Raw genomic sequence first — 23706 nt, forward strand, 5'->3', positions numbered from 1 at the left:
GGCCCAGTTTTCTTTTAAAAGACCATGTTTATGCAGAGGGATTGTCAGAATTATAAATGAAAATAGATGCAGATTAAAGCAGGACAAAGCACTCAGATGTCCTATCAGAGTGGTGAGTTAGTTCTGAGAAAGGCTTTACTGATTGTTTTGGGGCTACCACAGAAAGATTTTTGTTCACTTGGTCAGAAATGACATGTTTTATGTGCTGAAGAGATGAGGCTATAGCTGATGTGCTCTGGGTGAGCACATCTTTGTTTCACAGAGCAGGTGACTTCATGGCTTGGTGCTCAGGCAGAGAGGGCATCCTCCCTCATCCGTATGGGATGAACACAATGGCTGAGACCTGGCAGAACATTGAATGTTGGAACTGGGGTCTGTTCTTCTGCTGGTCTGTCTGTGAACATGGGAGCAGGATGCAGCTGAGCTGGGAGAAGGCAGGGTCTGTGGTGGACAGCACCACGGAGGAGTGCAGCACTGAGCAGGTCACAGGAACACTGTGTCGTGTAGATGTAACCACCGCGCCTGCTCCTTAGGCAGTGTAAATGTGAAAAAAGAGCCTGTTGAACTTGTGGAGAGATCGTATCAAATTTTTATAATTCCTTATTATTTTAAATGGAATGTTGCTTTTACAAACTTTGAAAATATAGCAAGAAAATGAAACTGAGAAATGGGTGCTTGTGAAGTAGTTGTTTGGTCCCTGCACTCCTATTTTGATAAACTTTATAACTTGATGTTTTATGTATTTGTTGCCTAACATAACAGCAGCACAGTAGGTTGTCTTCTTCGTGTGGTTGTAGGTCTCTGATACAATGTTCACATGACAATAACCTCTGCCTAATGATGACTTTTATTAAAAAGATCAATAAAAACAGTAGAGCAAAAGGTTTGTACAGTGGGCTTTACGTTTTTTTCACATTAAAACAGAGGACTGTGGAAAAAAAATCGGCACAACGTCATGTGTTTGAGAGGACCTTGGGAAACCAACTGCAAGTCTCCTCACTCACAGAAATGAGGAGAATATCCCAATCTGAATGCATTCAGAAATAACGCCCAGAAACATGGCTGCAAATCCCCTCACAACAGTGTTTTACCGTGCATGTAGACAAATCTGGTCTAGTTTTCTTTTTTTTCCTTTAATGCTGCTTAGTTATTTGATGCTTTGGCACTACATGGTCCTGCAGATGCACTGCTCGGGCTTGGCATGGCACCCTGATGTTGCTACCCAGATGGTTCTGGCCTCGGAGGATGACAGGCTGCCTGTTGTTCAGATGTGGGACCTGAGATTTGCCTCCTCACCACTTCGTGTTCTAGAAAGTCATACAAGGTATGAGTCTTGTGTAGCCTGCTGCTCCATGGCGTTAGTGCTGTTGGTGACTGTGTACCACATCCTCATGTGTGGACTTAAGCAGTTTCTCTGCCCCTCAGTCTTCTAAATGCCTTAAATTCGGGTAGATTCTGGAAGATTTTGTTAAATTCTTGTCCCTCCTCAGTTCTGAGTGAAACTTGCCCCAAACCACTGCTTGATTTAAGGAGCCAGAACAGCAGTAACAAAACTGCTGCCAGTGGTTCTGCTGACTTAAATCTCCTGCTAATAAAAAAGCTGACAAACTTCATAGTCACTGACCTTACCTACAGGTTTGCACACTCTGCGTTAATGATACAGGCACACAAACCATTTTGTTACACTGGTGTCCAGGTTCTCCCATAGCACTATTGCATTTAATTTTCAGATAAAATGGCTGCATCTTTATAACTTTTCATACACAAACTAGAAAGCGTGTATTTCAACAAATAAAGTGCCGATAGCATTGGAAAGTTTCTCCTCCAGTAAGAGGAAGCAGTGGGCAGGAGGGGTGCTCAGCTAGTGTAAAACTTACAAATGTGCTTTATTTATGACTGTTTTTCATTTGTTTTAAACTTCTTTTGGTTGTGACTTTTTATGCAGGGGTATATTGGCCATTGCTTGGAGTATGGCAGATCCGGAACTGCTACTTAGCTGTGGGAAGGATGCTAAAATCCTCTGCTCCAACCCTAACACAGGGGAGGTATTGTATGCTCACCACTTAAAAAAAAAAAAAATCTCTGTTGAGAGGTGGCACATGCAAAGAACATGTTGCTGTTCTTGCATTCCTAGGCATGATGCTTCTATGAGATGTTTCTTCCTATCCTGGGTACTTGTGGTTGCCATGTGTGTCTTCTGAGCTTGTTCTGGTGGTGCAGGATTCCTTCCTAGTATTGTCAGTTTTAGTGCTTGTCCTTGCTACTTCTCTCCTGCTGAGTAGTAATGTCCCTGTTCGCTATAAGAGATGGAAATGGCTCCTCTTAAACATCTAAATATGCTTCCTACTCTTTTGTTTTGGGCCCTGTGGGGCTGGATTGTTGTTGCAATTGTTTTTTTTCTTCTATAAGAACTCTCATCCAGACAGGAGGGATTTTGTAGCTTACTACAGTAATGGCAGATCAGTAAGAGTCACCTTTCTGGGCCTGGGGGTACCTTTCAAAGGGGATGCAGATCTGCTTTTCAGCCAACTAGAGTGTTTGTCCCTAGACTATGAAAAGTGCTTCAGGCATGCTGGAGGGCTCCTTGCCTGCAGTGGACAATAATCCTGGAGTGGGAGTGAGAAGTGTTTCTAAAATTCAAACACTGGCCCAAAAGTGCAAAAGCTCTGGGGTAGTAAATGAGTTACCTGAGCTGGATCTTGTGCTGTTATAAAGTTTTTACATGAAGATGAATCATACTACATGTTTTTATTAAAAATGAAAAAAAAAAATTTCCTGGGAGACAGCATTTTGCTGACACTTAGCTTTTTGTTCTTTGAGTTTCTCCTAGTTTATGGTTAAATGTTTGCTGTAAGGGAGGGGCTTGTCTGTTCCAAGGCGCAAGAGGCTCTCTGCCCAGAATGCAGGTTTTACTTTTTCCAATTTTCCTGTGAAAACACTTACTTTAGAGCCTGAATGTCTCTTTGTGTAGTGTGTGGGGATACCTAAATTAGCTCTGAATAACTCAGAATGGATGTCAGCAGCTCACAGCTTATGGTGGGAGACTGCACAAACATACCCCACCTGCATAATTTGTCCTGTGTGGATTAAACAGAAGATTTAATGGGAGAAGGGAATGAAACAGCAGTGTGTGATAATCAGCTGTTTGGGAGTTGTCAGGGTTTGCTCACTGTTAGTGTGAGTGGTAATGTGGAGGCTGCTGGGGAGCAAGAAGAGCAGACAAATCTCAAGGCAGGCAGGAGAATTGTTGCTATTGGACATGGTGCTCCATAAAGACTGATTTGTTGGACTTGGTTTTGCTGCCCAGGTGCTGTACGAGCTGCCCACGAACACACAGTGGTGCTTTGATATCCAGTGGTGTCTGAGGAACCCTGCTGTCCTGTCTGCGGCCTCGTTCGACGGGCGCATCAGTGTTTACTCCATCATGGGAGGCAGCACGGATGGCTTGAGGCAGAAGCAAGTTGACCAGGTGCTGAAAAAGAATAGGGACAGAAAAGGGGGAGAACAAAACATGGGGTCATGGGAAGTCTTCAGTGGCTGTCTGTAGCCCTGTTTGCAGGAGCACCAGTTCGGTGCAAATAGATGCTTATGTTTAGTTTGACGGAGAGACATCACATCTGTTTTTTCCCCTTTTTGTGCTATCAAAGCTTTCATCGTCCTTTGGGAACCTTGATCCCTTTGGTACAGGGCAGCCCCTCCCGCCCTTGCAGCTGCCCCAGCCGGCTGCCCCACAGAGTGTTGTTCTACCTCTGAAGAAACCACCCAAATGGATCCGGCGGCCCATGGGAGCATCGTTCTCGGTAAGGATGAGACAAGGCTGGGCATGGTTGGCCAGGCAGGGAGGGAGAGAGGTGGCACCTGCTAAACACAGGTGTTGTGCTCCACTTCGGGAGAGTTTCCCCTGTTTGTCATTGTGGTTGGAGACGCTTGGGGCTGCTTCCAGACAGGGCACTTCGGACAGCAAGCCAGCAACAGCCTGACAAAAATACTGGGGAAAAAGAAACGTTGCCAACAGACGTTTGTTTCTGTTTTGGCATTAGTGCTTCGTTATTATTTATATGCAGTGCTTGCTTTGGAGTAAACAACTATACACTGGGAGGGGCAATGAGACCAAACTGGGCAAGTATCTGAGACTTGAGTGCAGTTCGAAGATGTTATGTGAGTCAATATGCTGGAGAATACTTGGGTCAACTTTGATCAAAGTAGCAGGAGTTGCTGTAGCAGCACATGGCTCAGTTCCTCCGTGGCTGGTTGATTTGCAGAGGAGCCAGGTGAGGAGATGGCAAGGCCCTGCTTTTTTGTGAGAGCAGAATCATCTGCTCTTTGTTTCCACCTTTGGCTTATTTTCTAAGCCCACAGGCCATTTCTCCTGGAGATTTTAGCCTGTCCACTTAACATGGATTTCTTTGCTGAAATACTTCTCAGTTTTCAGCATCGTATGCCTGCTTATTCACGATCTGGTGCACAAATCAAATGCAATTTTCTCCTGTCAAAGAGAAGTGATGTTGCCTAGTCACTGTCTGATGTATCATTTTATAATGGTGTTTATTCCCTTATTCATCCTGGTTTTCCAGGAGCCAACTGTCAGTCTTTTTCTGGCTAGGCTTTTGTTTTTTGTAATGCGTATTTTGTCCATTACTGGACTGACCTGTGTAAATTCACTTGGAGCTATAGAATGAAAAAATATAAGCCCCTCCTAATTTTTTTCCTATATTGATTTTACCTCTCTAAATTGTCTCATGGCTTACTGCCCATCTCTCAGTAGGCTTTTAACTGGTAAACAACCTGGGAAGAGCAGGGCAGACATCATGCTTGAGCATTTGTTTAATGATACTTGGGTTTCTTTGGTAACTGCACTGCAGTGTCATGAGGTACTCCATTTATGCTGGGCACTCTATAGACCCACAGCTCTAGTTCTCTGTTGCTGGTCAGTCTTTTGCCTGAAAGAAAATAGGCACAGGAATAGCTGTGCTCATAAATCTTGCTAAATGTTCGCCTACTTATCCAGCAAACTCCTTACATGCATAGAAATATGGGGTAATAGGGGAAAAAAAATTCAGTGAGTTGATATCAGGAGTGTTCAGTTATTGGATGATAAGCATATATTTGTTATATAAAATCATGTGCATACATTTGTGTGTGCTCGTACTTTTTCATACATGCTCCCCTGTATACTTGTATTTTTCACATGCTACACTGTGCACTTCAATTCCAGTTTGGAGGCAAACTGGTTACGTTTGAGAATGCCAAGTCTCAGCAGCAGCCAAGCGTGGAGCAGCAGCAGCAGCACCACCATGTCTACGTGAGCCAGGTTGTCACAGAGAAGGAGTTCCTGGCCCGCTCCAACCAGCTGCAGGAGGCTGTGCAGTCCGAGGGCTTTGTCAGCTACTGCCAGAAGAAGATTGATATGGCCCTGGCTGACTTTGAGAAGAACGTGTGGGCCTTCCTAAAGGTAACGGGCTAACAGCCATGCAGAAATTCCCTAGTGACTCGGAAAGCCAGTGTTGAAGTGGTTTCTTCTGCACATCATGGTGTTTTAGCAGAAGAAGTGCTGGGAGTGAAAAGTTTTAGGCTGTGGGAACAGCACCCATAAGCCCATGTCACTGGAGCTGTCTTGCCAGGAGAGGGAGGGTCCCCAGGGCCAGGGTGGGTTGTGAGAAATCATGGCAAAAGCAGAGGCATGAGTAAAGGTATCCTGTGGTTTTTGGCATCCCCCATCAGTACATTATCTGTACAGGGAGCTAGTGAGAAGGAATAAAGCTTTGGCATGGCTTTAGATGGGCTTTTCACTGCTCACTATGAGCATTTAGAGGTTTCCAAGTGAACCAGATAAGCAACAACCAGACTGAAACCTTGCCCACCTGCTCAGGTGCCCAAGTCACTGAAGACTTTTGCAGTTCTCCGTGTTACATTCAGTCTACTCAGCCACTAGCTCTGACTGGGTAATTTGTGCCAGTCAAGTAAAAAGCCAGTGAGGGAGAAAATGAAAAATTGTGAATTGCAATATATTCTTTAACTTTTTTAAAGGTGAACTTTGAAGAAGATTCACGTGCTAAATACCTTGAGCTCTTGGGCTACAGGAAGGATGATCTAAGGAAGAAGGTAAATATGCCTGGAAGCTGTGCTTGTCTTAAAAGCTTTACTTATCAATGTATCTGCAGAATACAGCCTAAAATGTTGACAATGCCACATATGGTTAAGTACTCATGGATATGTCAAAGCAGGCAACAGACTTCAGAGGCTTGTCTGCATCTGACTGTCCAATCCTGATCTGAAAGTCTCACCCATTAAGAAGCTTTGATATTTATTGGTTCAATCTATTCATGTAACTGTGTTACTTGACATCTTTCTACTGTAGCATCATGGAATGGGATCTGGTTTTAAGCTTTCTGGTTGAAGAACATGTAAGCAATTTTCAGGGTATCATTAACTACCTTGGAAAACCTGGGATAGTCCTTTTTAAAAAAAAAAAAAAAGTGGATTATCAGGAAGAAACTTGCACATCTTTAAAGATGTTTCTTCACAGTTGTAGGGAGATGCAGTGTTACAGGGAGATACCTGCTGTGCCTTTTGGCTCTGTTGCTTTCAGTGCTCTACCCAGGACCCATCTAGTATTTCTTCAGTTCTGTTTCAGTGGATTTGAATGTTTGATTCATTTTCATTGTATCAATCTAATGTTTTATTTCCAAGGACTGGCTCCATTAAAGTGTCATTATGCTTATACAAATTGAATGTCCTTTAGGGCAAACTTAACATGATTTCAGGGGAAAAAAAATCATGTTTTTGCTAACAGTCTGTCCTCAGCTTCAAAAATTTTGTCCATAACTCGAAGGCAAGCACAGCAAGGGAAATCCTGCTTTTGAAAAGCAGATCTTAAATAGAAAATCCAGTTGAAATTTAGTAATGATATTGCAGAGTGGCCTCATGAGACTAGAGCCTACTTCTGCTTGTTCCTCTGGGCTTGATATGCCCTGTGCATGGGGAGAAGCTGGGAAAATGGGCTTAGCTGAACTGAGTGGCCTGAAATGCTGGGCCTACCCCATTATTTCAGTATTTGAGAAACAGATGACAGGAGCTGAAAGGCCATGCTTTTATGTAGCTGTTTCTCAACAGAGCATTCCACATTCAAGTTGAATCCATGTTTTTTAAAGTCAGGAAACAACACAGGACAGTTCATCTGTAAGTTTGTGGTAGCCAAATGATGATAAACTCACTAAATCACAACTGGTTTTTCACATTATTGGTAGCAAAGGAAAAGTAAAAGGGGTCACAAATTTCAGCTTCTTGGAATAAGCTGAAGAGTATGGAGGGGGGTTATCTCCTTAAAACCTGTGATTCTTATCCAAACCAAGGACTGGATTTCTCTTTTTTTTTTTTTTTTTTTTGTAAACCAATGATTAAAAAAGAAAAAACTGTCTCCAGCAATTTGGGCTCAGTTTTTTGCACAAACCAGCCCCCAAGGGTAAAATAAAGCCCACTGCAGTAGCAAAAGCAGTAGATAACATTAGCAGCAATAGGAAACCCAGGCTCCCTGAAGCTGAACTAACATATAAACTCAATACAGTTGGTGCTTTTGAAGCCCCTAGTTGAACCTGGAGTCATGGTTTGCTTTGAAAAGCAGTAAAAGCTGGGCATTTTAACTCCTTTATACCTTGGAAAATTCTAGCCCTCAGCCATGTGCTTGAAACCACAGCTTCCTGATAGGCTCCCTGCTCCACAAGGATTATCACTGCTTCATTTTTCCCTGACCAGAACACACAGAGGGTTTTGTCCTTCAAGTTCTGATACTCCTTTTATTACTGTAGTTTCCAGCAGCTCTAGTGAGATTTGAGGCCCTTGAGTTAACAATTAAAGTTTTAAAAGCATAGAACAGCTATTGTTTCCATCAGAGCTTCAGGTGCAGGGATATTAGCAGCAAATCCATCACCTGGAAAAGGAAATGGCTTTAGTTTCACGTTAACTATTCTGCAGGCAACATAGTAGCTACATGTTCCAGTTTTGCAATCTGAGAAATCAGTGAGAGGTCTACCTCTCTAAAATGAAAGGGTACTCACTTAGATCTTGCTTGTTTCCTAGATTACATCTACTCTGAATAAAGAAGGTCTTGCAGATGGTGTCCTGGGAGAGGTAAGTGAACTCATGTGTATAACTCTGTGATTAGTTTAATAATGACATGGTAATATGCAAAGTAAGAATAATTTTGATCTCCACTGGATAACTGTCACAGAGTAATTCACGAATAATCCAGCATGTGGCAGGTTCCTACATTCAGTAGAATGAAGGTACTTATTTAAAAAAAGCAACCACTTTTTTCTTCTCAAGTGTTCCCCCCTTCTCTAGCGAACAGCCCTCAGTCACAGGATTTCATTCAGGGTCTCATTGGTGCCCCTTCATCTTTCCATTTGGCTGCCTGCCTCTTGCCCACTGTGACACATCATGCTGCCTGTGAGGTAGGGCAGAGTCTTACTACCTGACAGCTGATTTCAAGAGCAGCACCTTCACCAGACTGTAAAGAAAGCAGGACTGACACTGTGGTCCCATAACACTTCCTACAAGAATAACTCCTGTTCAGGCATTGCCTGTTGTAATTGCAGTGGCCTGAGTCTACAACAGGAGTGCATTGCTTTTGTGCAGTAGACTGTTCAGATATCTGTTGTTGCCTAACAGGGAAGAAAGATTTTGTTGCACGTTTTCAGGCAGCTAAGATGAAAGCAGCACAAGGTGCCAAACGAAACAGGGCCTCTACCATATATGGCCAAGCATATATGGCCACTGCATTTCTGTGATCTGCAGTCTGGTTCTAACTGGTGGTGGTGGGAAGGTGGCTATACTCTGCAGTGCAAAGTGTTTCTTCCTCTTTCGCTGGCTTGGTTTTTTTATGGTACTTTCTCTCTGCTGAAGGCTCCTGCAGAAGCTGATGAATCTGTGCCAAATGATGGGGATGAAGGCCGAGCTACAGAGAAGCAGTTCTTGGGAGAGGTATCTGTTGCCTTCTAAACTAACCCTTCTGACCTCCCCTGTATTTACTTTGTTACCATTAAGAGCATGTTATTTTGTTGGCTTTTCCTAGTGCTGAGGATATACAGAAATACAAAAAGTTACTTAGAATGATAAAAGCAGTCTCTTGTTAAGTTGTTTGAGATTTTTCTGATTAGCTTCAGACATCATATGAATAGGTTTTGGTAGCAATGAAGAACAAGTTTGTTTTATAAGAATCCAGTTGGCACTAGACTCAAGAACTTTATTCTACCATCATTTTCACTCTGACATTTCCCTAACGCAAATTATCTGCTACCAGAACTCTAATGCTTTTTTTTTTTTCCTTCCCTTGCTTTCCTCATTGCTTTCTTTCCTCCCTCTGGTTGATTATTACCAAGCAGTCAGCTTATTACTGCCCTCTTTCAGGGTATAACCCTTTGCAGAGATGAAGCTGTGCTACTGGAGGAGAGGTAGAACATTCATTCTCTGCATTGCTCCCACCAAAGTCACAGTGCCATCCATCCCCTGGCACCTGAGCGGCGAGTGTCAGGGCTCTGGCAGCCAACTGCCTTAGGATTGTTTGTTGCAACACTTCAGACAGATTTATCACAGGCAGTTTGAGATCAACCATGCTTGCTCTTGGGTCCTACAGCTACTGTTCATTTCTGTCCATTTGAAGAGCATTGTTTTCAGCCTATGTTTTAAATATGGAGATGGGTCTGTAATTAGCACTGAGGACCAGCCTCTGCCTTGTGGGGTCAGTAGCAATGAAAATACTGTATTGCTGTGTGAACAGGCCAACATCATTGTCCCCCATTCCCTCAGTCTCCCTTTTGGGTTAGAATTCGAGCTGTTAACCCAAAACTAGCTGTGCTCCCTGTGCTTCTCTGTAGTGAAGATGAGGACAGTTTAAGGTTCATGCAGGCTGGAGTGCTTCACTTGACTCCATATAACAAACAGCTTCTTAAGGACACTAAAAGCAGAGTGCTCTCCTTAGACTAGGTGCTGGATTGCTTGTTAATTCTTTAGGCACTGCAGTGGCAAATGTATATCTGACTGTATAAGGATTTTGCTGTATGCAGTCCTGAAGATATTAGATGTCTCATTACAAATGTTTGCTCTAAGAGAGAATTCACAGCCAAATATGACTCCAGCCTTCCAGCATGGATGGTAAATATTTGTGAGACTAGCCTGGAGCCACTGATGATGCATCGGGGTGTGCTGTCACATCCATAAAGTAAGTGGAAGGGCACATTATTCCTATGATAAGTCAAAACATGCTCTAAGCTGATACCAAACACTCATCCTGTGTTATCTGACAGCAAAATAGTTTTCCTGATGCTGCCTCCTTTCATGAGTCAAACATGAAGGTTTTTTCCGACTTGCCTCCCCATCCAAATGCCTGGTTTTGGTTGGCTGTGTGCTTCATCCTCTGAAGTGCAATTTCACAGATCAGCTCACAAACAGGGTGTTCTCAGCAGACTCATGAACTCCCCTTGCATGTACTAGAGCAATTTCTGCACTTTTCTTAAGCTGTGCTCTGAAAATGGGTAACGGAGAGAAACTTCCCTCTTGGTGCCATTTTTCTTATTATTGGATGGTGTTATTTGAAATCCCAAATGCTCAAAATGGTCTCTATCTTAAATCCTGGGGGAGTTTATAAAAAAAAATAGGCAGCTTCTGTCCACTGAACGCTGCTGTACTGAGTGCAAAGTGCTTAAGTCTGGTCTATGCTGGACTTCTGTGTTGAAAATGAAGCATATGTTCATGTGTAATTTGCTTAATTAGGCTCGGATGTATGCCTAGTGCAGAGTATTTCAAGGAAAAGCTGAAAGTCTAAGTGGAACAATGTGGAACCTAGGTAATGTTATGGTAGAGTGTTCTTGGTAGGGGTTGAATTTGAAAGAAGAGGGAAGGAAGAGGTTTCCAACTTAGTGGTTGTGGCTGTTGTCTTGCTTGGAGGGGATTGTGTGTATATGGGCATGGATGTGTGTATGCATGTTAATGTTCTCTGAGGCAACTGCTAGTCTGAAGGTCTAACTTGCAATGCAAGAGCCATATTTTTTTAAATGTGTGTATATTCCAAGTGTTTACATAATCTCACAAATTATGCTTTTCCTTTCTCTTAGATTCCAAAGGACCATAAACAAGAAACTGAAGGTTTGGGATCTGCAAAGATGACATTTAACATTTCTGTTAGTGGAGGTAAAAAAACAAACCCTTGATAATGATTTAATTTTATGTGCTGATGTTTATAAATGCTGATGTTAATACTGGTGTTCCAATGAGAAGGCAATTTCTTCACAGAAATTGTGAGGGATTGTAATGACTTGCCTCTAACTGCACTTGTTTCACAGCAATCTCAAGGCACTTGAAAATGCAGCTTCTTTAAGGAAGGAAGGAAAGTATACAGCACTTGTGTACCCCATTGCTGAAAAGCAGCTGCTCTGGGTGATTTCTGATATAAAGGAAGACATGCCTGATGAGGCATGAAGTGCTAGCAGAAACTCCCAGGGGATCTTGAGTAGCACAAAAGTCATTGACCCCTGTCCAGTTTGACTTTTTCTGGCACTGTATGCAGGGTAGTTGTTTCAGAGACCATTTAGACCTCTAGCATCCTGCTGTGGTGCAAGGTAAGCGCTGCTCGACAGTGCCCCCTGTGATGTGGCTGTGGCCACGTGTGCTTGAGGCTGGCGATGAACTGGAGCATCCCTGTGAGCGCTGCCTGAAAGCAGGCTGGTTTGCGGGCAGCTTTGCACAGTGTTGTACAGTCGGAATCAGAGTCGTCTGTTTGCATCTTTAAGTGACTTCTGTGCCTCCATTTGAAAGTGCTCCCCTCTCGCTGCAGATGTGGATGGTTTGATCACACAGGCCCTGCTGACGGGTGACTTCAGGAGCGCGGTGGATCTCTGCCTGCACGACAACCGCATGGCCGACGCCATCATCTTGGCCATCGCAGGCGGACAAGAGCTGCTCTCCAGGACACAGGAAAAGTACTTTGCTAAGATGCAGAGCAAAATTACCAGGGTGTGTTTTTTCACTTCAGAACTAATGTGCTTTGTATGCCTTTGCCAGCTCCCTTTTTCACCTTAAAAGTTTTCTGGACATTTTTTAGGTTTATTTCTGGGAGAAGTTAATAAGTATTCAAATCATCTCTTAAGATCTCAGAGCAGAAAAACTTCCATTGCTCTTTTTTAATGCATTGATAAGGAGGGAAGTCTTGCACACTACCTGGATATAAGTACACAAGAGTATTCTTCGTCTCATCTCTGGTGTCTGAGTTTCATCTACACTAATAGATTCTCACTAGTAGATAAATATCTTAATCAGGGCACATTTCAGTCTGTTATTTTGTCACATTTTTTATGAGTCGCACATGACCCATGCTCAGGGCCAGGCAGCATTATGTAGATTTCTGCCTGTGGTCAGACTTAACAGATTTTGGTGATGCTTTGTTTCACTGCCTGCACAGAAGAGAGCAAAGTATGCCCCGGGTAGATCAATCACCCTTTGTCTAGGAGAGAATGTGTTATGACCAGCTGGTTATTGTTATTTTCAGCTTTTTGCATTGCTAGGGATTGCTGATGCTGCTCGTTCAAGTTTTTCTTCTTTGTTACTGACATGAGAAAGTAGCAACAGGAAGGTAAAACAGAAGTAGCTTTAAAAGCACACAGAAAACTGCTCTGCTAATACTGGACAAATGAAAAAAAGGAAAATCTCAAGTAATAAGACTTGGCTGGATTTCTTCCCCTACCTGCAGCTACTGCCTCTGGCCTGATGAGAGAAAGGAGAATTTGTAGTGTGTGAGAAATTTCTTCACTGTAGTTAATCCTTTGGGGAAAGGATAGGAGAGCTGACCAGTTATCTGTGCCTGTGCTAACAAGCAAGCGTTGACCTTGTAGTTAGGATCTTGCATTTGTTGTTGAGGTGTGGTTTTTTTTCTGGTCCCAAACTGCACACTTACTCCTTGTTCAGCAGTTTTTGAGCTTGAAATCTTGGCATGACAAGGGCTTTGTTCACTGAAGAGCAGCTCAGCTGCCAAGCCCGTCTTGAAGTAAAATAACTGGAGGCAGAGTTTAGGAAGAAAAAAACTGGAATTTTTTTTTCTGAGGACTTGTGGACAGACAGCCTGTGTGTGGGTGAAGGGTAGGGACACTAAAGCCAACTCAGGTGATACTGCTGCCACTTTACTGCTTCCTTTACACAGCCTTTTCAACTTGGCCTCAGGCCAACCTGAGCCCAAGAGCTTAAAGCCGAATGAAACAATTTGACAAACAAAACTCGTACCCCTTCCTGGGCATTGTGTAGAAGACTTACAGCTAAATTCTTAGTATGTTATCTTTCTCTGCCAAAACTGCTGAAAAACATTTTCAGCAATCACAGTTTGTGGAGATTTGTGTATTCTCCTCTTGCACATTTTGTAGCAAGAATAATTGTCCTCTTTATTATCTAAGCTTGTTTTGTTGATTTATTTTATTTTCTTTTTCACTGTGCAGCTGTTGAACTGCAGTGCAGTATCTGTTGTGACCCTGGATTCATTGGGGACCAGTACACTTGAACAGATACAAATTATACTGTAGGTTATACAAAGGAAATCCTACCAAGATGTTAACTGTGTCTCTCTCCTCCTGGTCTAGCTTATCACTGCAGTGGTAACGAAGAACTGGAAAGAGATTGTGCAATCTTGTGATCTGCAGAACTGGAGAGAGGCTTTGGCTGCTGTGCTCACTTATGCCAGGCCAGATGAGTTTGCAGCCCTTTGTGGTAAGCACAATTACAGGCTGAATGTCATTAATTCCACTTACAGCAAAACCATGCTTTGCCAGGGTTGTTTTCCTTCCCCCTATACTGCTGTAATGCCTCGCTAGCTTCTTTCATGGGTCATATAGTTCCTAAGTCCTGTTGCAGAGGAGGAGAGGAACCTCTGGGGTGCTATTTTACTGGTGCATTCCCTGATTTTCTGGGCACGGAACTCAGACTCTTGTGAGCAGCTCTGTCCCGGTATTGCCTGTATAGTGCACAGCTGCTGGTCTTGTACTGCTGGGGATGTTGATGTGTCTCAGCCGAAGGACCGGTCTTGGAGTGTTTATGGATGGGGCACAAGGAAAAATGTTTCAAGGAAGCACTTCACTCTTCTTTCTCAAGATCAGTTTTGACTTCTGGAAGGAGTCCTTGTTCCCAAGCAGTGAGCATGCCTGCCCTTGTGTGCTGTGTGGCAGACAGCTGGCTGGGTTTAACCCTTAGGGAAGTTATATTGCCAGCAGCTGTGAGCCTGACACCCCTGTGTCCCTCAGCCACGATGTCTGGGGAGGTGTACAACTGCCTTCAGCACTCATCAGCCCGGAGCAGTACCATGGCTTTGCTCACAGTTCCTTGGCTGGTTGCACACTCAGGTCACACTTCTGAAATGAGGGACTGCACAAGTGGATGGTGATGGGGAGAATTGAACCCTGGCCTCTTGTCCTTTATCATGTTAGCAAATGGACTGTCCCCTCTGCTGTGGCTCATGTTTGCAGTCACTTGAGAGGTTCTTGATGCCGTGACATTAACTGCCTCTGAAGTGCCCTGGACTCCCATGAGATAATCTGTGCTGGACACTGGAGTGTTTTCTTACCAGCAGAGCCCAGAGGCAATATCCCTTCTCACTGTCCTGAGCACAGACACGACAGCCATTGTAGGCTTCCCCAGCTTCAGCAGCAAAGGGGAGGGATCACTGAAGTGATTTTGTATTCCATCTAGATCTCCTGGGCAGCAGGCTGGAGAATGAAGGGGACAGCGTTCTGCAGACACAAGCTTGTCTCTGTTACATTTGTGCCGGCAACGTGGATAAACTTGTTGCTTGTTGGACCAAAGTTCAGGACGGAAGCAGCCCCTTGTCCCTTCAGGTAGGTAATTATCTCAAGAAAGGTGTTGGAAGTAACACACTGCAGTCATTTGGCGCTTACATCAAATCATCTAGTGTAGAGCTTTGCTGTCTGATAGCTGGATGTACATCAGGATGCAAGCCTTTTCCTTCTGGAATGGCATAACACATAAATATCATACTGGAAAATGCATAGTTGTGAAGCACAGTGGCCCCTGTTCTTGCTCTGGTCTTTGGGTAGTTGTGCTACAACACTTGTGTAAAAGAGTAATCATAGAACTTGAGTGTTTTGGTAAAGAAGAGTCTTTGAATGCTTGCATCTTTGGCAGCTAGGGAATACTTGGACACTTCTAGTTTTGGATGTTCAGGTGAAGAAATATAAAGCATTAGAGTTAAATCTAGAGAGAAAACTGTAGAAAGGCTCTCCATAGGGTTTTCTCCAGGGGTTTGCACATATACAAGCACATTTCCAGCAGTGAAATATATTGCATATAGCAAATATCTTGGGGGAATAGGATTGAGTGAAATGAAGCAGTTATGGAATAATTTATTTTATATTACAATCTTAGTTTCTTTCATCTGTTCAGGGCCTTTGAAGGACCAGTTTTAGAAAGTACTTAAAGTAACATTACTTGGCAGCACTGTGAGTCTCTTGTTTAGTTAATTGAAGGAACTGGAGTGTATGAGTTTAGCTTTGCATCAATAACTCTCTCCAGTTTTGAATTATCAAAATTACTTGAATTTGAGAGCTTTATTTACAGATTTACCTTCAGTTTGAATTTGCATTTTAATTGCATGGCTTTGCTCTCTTGGACACTAAAATTAAAAAATATTGTTGGAGTTATGATTAAACTGCTTGTTTACTCTGATGTGGAATTCATAGAAAACTGTCAGAAGCTGTTGATTATCTTGGGGGGTTTTTTCCTTTTTTGAAGGGCTGATTTGTTGAGAAAAACAAATGTTTTATCAAGCAGTAAGAAAACAATCCTTATTAGTGATGTATGGTTGAAATTCTGTGTTTGGTACACTCATTAAATCTGCTGTAAGATATTAAAAAGGGACTGAATGTTAATATTGGCAAATTAATATTTGTAGTATCTCTCAATATAAATACAGTGAGAGTAAGAAAATCGTGAGAACTGACCAGAAAAGATTCCTGTAATTTAGGACTTGAAGGAAACCCAACCAAGGCCAGCTCTGGTGTTTGGGCATGTGCAAGGAAGGCAAGATATGGGGTATTTCTGGTGAATATCAGGAAAACCATTTTTGCTGTAGCAACCAGAAAGCAATGGACAACTCTCCCAAGGGAGTTATTAGATCCTTTTAAGATGGTTAAGAACTGACTTACTAAAAAACCATAAATGAATGTGCAGCAGCACAGCACTGTTGTTGGTGACAGGCGTGATGTTTCCTGTTTGCTCTCATGCTTTCTGCCACCAGATAACTTTATGAAAGCATCCTTTTGGTGGGCATGCTCAGTGCTGATAGGTCCCTGAAGTTCTTTTGGGTTTGAACTCTTCTGGCTATGCTGTTAGAAACTACTTGGTGCGTGGTTGCTGTTCTGTTATCTCACCTGGTGGGAAAGCTGTGCCCTTGGTGCAGCTGTGGCTGATGGAGAAACCTGCGCTTGGCTTTGGGCCTCTCTCTGGGTGAGAGGGGTTTTCCAAGGCTGCCCTAAGGAACAGCCATCCATGACAGTTATTAGACTGTCACTAGTTAGTTGTTCACTTTGTTGTTCTCACTTGTTGTGTTTTTTTCTCCTGATCTTTCAGGATTTAATAGAGAAAGTCGTAATCCTGCGCAAAGCTGTGCAGCTCACCCAGGCTGTGGACCCTAATGCTGTGGGGGCCCTTCTGGCCGATAAGATGAGCCAGTATGCCAACCTCCTGGCTGCTCAGGGAAGCCTGGCTGCAGCTCTGACCTTCCTCCCTGCGAACACCAACCAGGTATGGGACCTTCAGGCTCTTCACTCTCTCTCTCTGTGAACAGGTTCACTTTGAGCAAAGGTCTCTGCATGATGCAGTCAGCCATCAGGACCTACCATTTGACATGCACCTCAGGATGTGACAGTCGGGCTGTTTCCCCTCTCCGTGTGTTGATCTTGCTGAGCTGACAGAAATGCACAGCCACCTTCTGCTCCTTCTTCATTTCACACCCTTGTCTTTGCAACCAGTGACTGCCAGAGGGTGCCCCTCCTGCAAGCCAGACACCGTGAATGAAATGTGTGCCTTGACACGTGGTTGTTTTCTTTTGACTTCTCATTTTCCATCAGCTGACATTTGTAGACAGGGTGGTTTGGGAAGGAGGCAGGCACAGGTGAGGCAGTCCCAATTGTCCCCATGTCTCATGCATGGTCGTGATCGTGCCTCAGTTCAATCTAACAAAGCAGAACAGGCTTCTGAGAGAGCTCATCAGTCAGTCGGTGGCCAGTCACCCTCTTGGTGTGATGCACTGGATGACAGGCAGTGCACTTAACCTTCCTTCACTGTCCTGCTCTGGTTGCAGCCAAACATCGTGCAGCTACGGGACAGGCTTTGCAGAGCCCAAGGGGAGCTCCCAGTGGGACAAGACGGCCTCAAGGGACCATATGAGAGAGAGCCCATGCCCAAAGGACGAGCTGGCCCTGCGGCTGGAAGGATGCAGACACCCCAGGCTCCAGCCCAGCAGTATTACCAGCAGGTAAAAGGGGTTTTGGCAGTAAGGGAGGGACATGGTGCTTAAATTCTTGAGAGTAATGGATATAATAATTCTTTCCCTTTCTCTTGATCTGAGGCTGTATGACATATACCTCCCAAGAACCATGCGGTAAAGGTCACTGGTGCTGCCTTTCAGTCAATACAGATACCTCCTTTATTCCTTATCTGGAAGCATCCATTAAACACCTTGTCAAGTTTCTCACTCTTTCTGAAGATTTGGTGTTTTCCCCCTTTGTTTGAACGTGTGCTTCAATAGCTGCATGGGAGAGCACTGCAGGAGTTCTCTGCTTCCTCTCGTAGTCCCTGATGTCCCATCCCTGCAGGCTGTGGGGCTTGCTCACGCTGCTCACCAGACTCTTCTGGGGCTGATTACTCCCACCCCCAGCCCTGATGTTGACTGTGGAAGCTGCTGAGCAGTGGCAGTAGCAAACTGAGGGCGTTTCAGCAGCTGTGGGTACAGCCTGCTATGAAAACACCTTCTCAGATGGGCATAAGGGGGCACAGACAGGTGAGAAAGCAGGTGGTTTAACTTCCTGGACTGAGAGTGAGCTGTGCTAAAAGAAAGACCTGGTAAGTATGAGACGAATAATGGAGCTGTGCAGGAAGGAAGAGGAGAAATGGGGGAGGCAAATGCCCTGATTTTATCTCTAACCTGACAACAATGCAACAGAACGCACTGGCCATCACTGAGCAGCTGTGTGTATGCTTGGAAAGCATTGCCAAGTCTCTAATCCCTCAGTACAACACTGCAGCTCCTCTGGTCCTCCTTTGCACAGGGGCTCTGGGCTGGGCTTTCCTGAGAGCAGAGCTGTGTGGGGGCTGTGGGTGTTCTCCGTATGCAGAGGAGACTGGCAAAGCAGCAGTGCTGCCCTCAAGCATTACCTGCCAGAAAAATGGGGCAGGAAGGAAAAAGGCCTGAAAGGTTTAGGGGGGAACTGGGAGTTCTTGATGTCAACAATGTGTGCCTCTGCCTTCTTTCCAGGGTGTTAGCAAGGTAGATTTCAGAAGAGATAAAACCTTTATCCAAGATTACCTTGCTAACACCATTGCATATGATTTGAAATGCATAATCATCAATAATCAACGCTACTGTTCTGTCAGTGTCTTTGGCCTCCCTCCTTGTAACCAATGAGTTGTCTTGAGAAGTGATTGTGTGATTCCCGTTTGGCTGTGGGGAATAGCAGCTTACCTCTATATGGCAAGATCTTAGCAATGCTTTTTTTAAACCAGAGTTCCCTCTTTCTCCTACTGTTTCAGGAATGTCTCCAACTATTACTTCAGCAAGCCCTGCTCAGTAGTAAAAGTCTGGGTTTATCACAACTCCTTGAGCACACTGAGTTAGCCCCCTCTGTTCTTGGCTTTTCAGGGAGTCCATGCTCAGCAGGTAGGGCTTGAAGAGGACAGGTGTCATGTCAGAAAGGTGCCCAGCAGTATGCTGATGAACCAGAACAGAGAAAAATTACATGTTTGAGTCTTAGGATGCTTATTTTGACTTCATTTTAAGAAAGTGTGTACAAAGGGCTTGTTTAAGGCAGCCTTTGTTTAATTGCTGTCCCAAATAGGAACATATACTTAAAACTTGAAATCCTTTCAGCATAGGTTTTTTTAAGCCTCTTTTTCATCTGGATAAACCAGGCATGAAAGGAAGTTGAAAAAGATTACTTCAATGATGAATTATGCAGACACTAACAGTGATTGTTGTACAGCTGACTGCACTGTTAACCTAGCGTGTGTGGAGTTATAGACACATAGCCTGAAGCCAGCTAAGCCAGCCAGGGCTGCAGGGTCACAGCTTTCCCTCTGCCTGTGCTCACATGGGGTGTTGAACTCCTGAACCCTGGCCATGTGTCCTGCTGTTGGGCAGCACTCCCATTCCTTGCTCAGGGATGTCACAGGCATAGGAGGTTAATGGCTTCTGTCCCATCAGAAAGGTAGAAGTGGTCATATAGAATTGAAAGGCTTTGGAGTGGCAAAGAAGGAAGACAGGAAAGGAGCTATGGGAGACTGGCTGGGAAGCAATTACCATAAAGATGTGTATCTGTGCATGTGCAAGAGCTGAATAACAGATTTTAACCTTTTGTAATTCATCTTGAGCTCAGTTTAAACAGAATTCTTTTGTATGAGGCAGTATGTTTGAATTTAACATGGAACTTGGGACTTGCAGCCATGGTTAGTGATGCTTGGTGTCATGGACTAATGGCAGGGGGTGAGAGGGGCTTCTGCCATAAGAAAATGTCATGAAAGAGGGAGACCTGGCTTACTGGCACGTATAACACTGCACTTGCTCCACAGCCAATTGTAGCTGCAACTCCACTGTGCTTCGTTTTCACTCTGCAATTCACTTTAGCTCCAGTGCACAGTGATTTTGTCTGTCTTCAATGCATTTTTCCTTCTTCCTCTGAGATTTTATGGCTGTTACAAGTGCCAGCATGCAAACCTTCTTGCATCTTGTTTTGTGAAACCCTTTAGACTTTTTTTATTGTTTTGTTTTCCATGATTGGTATTTCTTTGTTCGATTCAGGTTAGAATTGCCCCTACTGTCACTACCTGGAGTAACAAAACTCCTACTGCCCTTCCCAGCCATCCTCCTGCAGGCTGTCCCTCTGACACACAGGTATAACCTTCATTATTCCTCTCTGAGCCCCTGCTCCACCCCAGTATGTCCTCTGATGTAGTCTATGTGCTTGACATAATCCAGTACAGATAGACAGAAGGAGCAGCTTTTATGTGCACTCTGGTTTTACTCCTCTGCATCTCATTACATTTTTTTTTTTCACCAACACCCAGATGAGTGGCTCTGGAAAGCCTTGAGTGGGAGCTCAGTGTGGTCGGAGTCTCCCCACCCCTTGCCCCACACTGGAATATTTGACGTTTGATATTTTTCCTTTCTCCCCCTTTCCATGAAAATCAGAAGCTTCAGAGTTGATATTTGATTAGTTGAAAGATGGCAGGGTGCTCTCAGACTGCCTGAATAACAGGCAGCACTAGCAGGGACCTCTTCCTTGTGCAGGAAGGTGTGTGCTGCTCTGCTTGCTGCTGAATTCACTGCACATACAGGCTGTGCTTTCAGTGTTAGGCTGGGCACCCTAGGGCACTGGACTGGTTGGAGGCCTTTGCCCCTGTGCTGGTGGCTCTTCCAGGGAATGTGGTTGATCATTTTGTTACAGTTCTGCTTCAGCACTGCATTAATGTTGCTGACTAAATCATGTCTCTCCCAACCATTATTCCTGAAATCTTTTTGCTACAGGGAGACAACCCACCTCCTCCAGGGTTTATCATGCCAGGTGCCATTAACCCCAACATGCCACCACAGCAAGGCACATCTTCCAATTACAGCATGTTCTCGCAAGCGGGGACACGGCCAACGTACCCACAGAGTAAGTAACAGCAGCTTCCCCCTCTCTCCCTCCCACTCAGGTGGGCCAGCCACATTTAGCTGAGGATAACCAGTCCCTTGCTTGTGGTTGGGAATGTGCAGACCAAGACGGTCCCACATTTCTTGTGGGGTGGGGAAAAAAGGGCTCTCGAGACAACACCTGAGGGTTGTCATTTCATGGTGGGGTTCAGACATTAGACACCCTCTGTCAAACACTGTCTCCTCTGCTGAGAAGGTGTATACCCACAGCTCTTAGACTCACTCCTCAGCTGGCCCTTCCCAAGGATGTGCTGGGGTCAGAAACTCCAAAGCCTGAGTCCTGGAAAAGCATCACAGGCCTGGTGAAGAACACAACTCATCTGTGTGCAGCTGGGCGATCCATTCTTGTTGTGATTCCATGAAGATGGGAAAAGGGGATGAGGAAATGAGGGCAGTACTGGAATTGAGTGAGGAAGGGGGCAGAGCACTGACACTCAGGGCAGAGACTAAAAATATAGATGTGAGGGAGGAAAAATGAGTATAGATGACGAGGGCAGATAGTGAAATTAGGCTGCAGGGCCCGCAGTGAAAAGCAGTAAAAAGCACTCACTTCCAGAATGTTGTTCATTTCTTTGGCCTAGGATTTCCCACTGTGCAAATCTGGGACAGGGTTTTCCCTTCCCTGAGAGATGCTGTGAGGATTGCAGTGGTCCAGAAGAACAGCAGTGTCCATGTGTCCCAGCCCCACCCCAGGTGGCATGGTGGCTCTGGGCCAAAGAGTGTGTGTGGGAGAAAAAGAGCCCTTACAGTCGAGGTAGTCCTTTCTATGCCTCCCTGCTCCCAGTAGCAGGCTGGGGTTTTAAGCAGTCCTACAAGTGCAGGCAGAATTGTGGGAGCTAGGATTTGGCTGGACAGGGAAGTGGTTTGAGGAGGGTAGGAGCATGAAGAGAGTGAGGTAAAGAAGGAAGCAGAGACAGATGAAACTTGCTCCTCTATTACGAACTCACTGACTGAATGTTTTCTCTCCCTGTTTGTAGCTTATCAGGCCACACAGCAGTACTCCTCTGGAACAGGGGGACCAGCTCTCTATCAGCCTCAGCAGCCTATCGCTGTCCCTGCTTCAGCCTCTTACCCGAACCCTGCCCCTAACACTGCCCCTCCCTACCTGCCCTCTGCCCCTGCCCACTCCATGCCCTCCCCACTGTACCCTGGGCAGCCTCAACCCTCCCCTGTCTCTTCCTTCCCTGTTCCTCCTTCTGGCACATCCTTTCAGCATGGCAGGCCAGGACCTCCAGCAACTTCTATGGCTTATGCATTACCTACTGGACCAACAGGTACTCTGCCTGCAACCAGTGACCTTCCTGCATCCCAGAGAACAGGTCTGCGCTTGGACAGGGGGGCAAGCAGGGTGGGGGGGGGAGGGTTTTGGTCTTCACTTACTCACTCGGTTCAGTATGCGTCTCTTCCTTGTGAATGCTCTTTACAAAGGTTGCTTTTGCTTAGAAATCAGTTCAAAGCATTTCTAAAGCACGTCATCATCCCTGTGCAACTGGCAGTGGCACGGCTGCATTCCACAGTGTGAGCAGTAGTCTTTCTCTTGCGAGTCAGACCTTGCCACGGTCACAGAGCTTTCTGTCTTGCCCAAGACGGGAGGCTACAGCAGTCTTGTTGTGAGGCTGTCATAGGCCATGGATGAATAGTAGCACAGCTTTAACCTTATGAGGCTGGCATCAAAACCTGCTCTGTGACTGGAGAGCAGAATACAAAAATGAGCAAGTTTTTCCTAATGGCTGCAGACAAGATGATCCCAATTCTCCTCACACAATGATTTTGGAAATGTGATTTGTCCCTGTGTCCCTGGTTTTTGAGCAGCCTTTCAAGCCCAAGATTGGCAGCATATTTAATTCAAACAGCATTTCCTGTGGCATCAGCTCACTTCCATTAGTTTGTTCTGAACCACTTAGTGTGATGGGATTTACTGTAGCTGTGAATGCCTTAAAAGATAATCAGAAGTGATTTAGAAATGCTTTTACGTGTCTCTTTCTTGGATGTCAATTAAAAGCATGTGTGTGTGGCTGGCACCTAAGAGCATGTTTGAGCATGCTTGGTGAGAGAGTACTCGCTGAGGTGGGGGCTCCATGTCTGCTCGTGACTGCCTGGGTGTCACTGTTTGCTGTGGGACAGTGGCCTCGCTTGCGGTAATGAACGAGTCTCTTCACTCAGCAGCCTGTGAAACAGCAGCTTCTCATACATCAGACAGTGCAGGAAGTAGGAGCAGTCCTTTTCTAAACTTGGTCATAAACACACTACACATCTAGGTGCTCCAGCTGAAGTGTCAAGGACCAGATCTGGGAAACATGGAGTGGAGGGAATATTAGGAAAGATATGAGAAGTGTTTTGGAGAGACAACTTTGCTGACAGGCCCTAATAAGCCCACTGTGATTCCAGTGAGGGGTGAGGCAGTGCAGAAAAGGCACTTTTGTGCACCTTTGTCTTGGCAACATGAGTCCTATGAGTAGGTGCTCCTGGCGTCCTTCAGGCTGGCAGCTCACACCTCTCATGGCGTTGCCTTCACACACGCTCTCGTGTTTTGGGCAGAAATGGTCTTTTGCTCTGTTAAAAAATAGGACTGGTGTAGGACTGCCAGAGTTGCAAGGGGAGAAAAGGCCTTTTCCCTCCACGGCCCTGCCAGATTTGGTGCCCTCTCTGTTCTTATGGATGCTGTACTATGACCTCTCCCAAGGCCATGTTACAAGGCATGTCAAACTTGAATCTCTAAGCCAGAGGAATTATTAAATTGGACAGAGAAGGAT

At 44.9% G+C, this 23706-nt stretch overlaps 1 protein-coding gene across 6 annotated transcripts in view; it reads left to right on the forward strand.

The window, feature by feature from the left end:
- Positions 1 to 23706, forward strand: part of SEC31A (SEC31 homolog A, COPII coat complex component) — a 41904-nt gene that overhangs the window by 7308 nt on the left and 10890 nt on the right. For 2 of the 6 annotated variants that reach the window (XM_050327273.1, XM_050327275.1), the window contains exons 8-24: positions 1182 to 1324; positions 1946 to 2045; positions 3308 to 3469; positions 3648 to 3800; positions 5216 to 5452; positions 6028 to 6102; positions 8077 to 8127; positions 8902 to 8979; positions 11109 to 11184; positions 11828 to 12006; positions 13617 to 13743; positions 14719 to 14864; positions 16615 to 16788; positions 17348 to 17521; positions 20060 to 20152; positions 20786 to 20915; positions 21931 to 22272. In XM_050327273.1, the coding sequence (XP_050183230.1) occupies positions 1182 to 1324; positions 1946 to 2045; positions 3308 to 3469; positions 3648 to 3800; positions 5216 to 5452; positions 6028 to 6102; positions 8077 to 8127; positions 8902 to 8979; positions 11109 to 11184; positions 11828 to 12006; positions 13617 to 13743; positions 14719 to 14864; positions 16615 to 16788; positions 17348 to 17521; positions 20060 to 20152; positions 20786 to 20915; positions 21931 to 22272 (2440 nt within the window). The remainder of the gene's footprint in view (positions 1 to 1181; positions 1325 to 1945; positions 2046 to 3307; positions 3470 to 3647; positions 3801 to 5215; positions 5453 to 6027; positions 6103 to 8076; positions 8128 to 8901; positions 8980 to 11108; positions 11185 to 11827; positions 12007 to 13616; positions 13744 to 14718; positions 14865 to 16614; positions 16789 to 17347; positions 17522 to 20059; positions 20153 to 20785; positions 20916 to 21930; positions 22273 to 23706) is intronic. The other 4 variants (XM_050327276.1, XM_050327278.1, XM_050327277.1 and 1 more) reach the window with 3 other exon arrangements.

Source organism: Myiozetetes cayanensis, unplaced genomic scaffold (genome assembly GCF_022539395.1).
Source record: "Myiozetetes cayanensis isolate MyiCay16 unplaced genomic scaffold, myiCay2020 scf33, whole genome shotgun sequence".
Taxonomy (NCBI): Eukaryota; Metazoa; Chordata; class Aves; order Passeriformes; family Tyrannidae; genus Myiozetetes; species Myiozetetes cayanensis.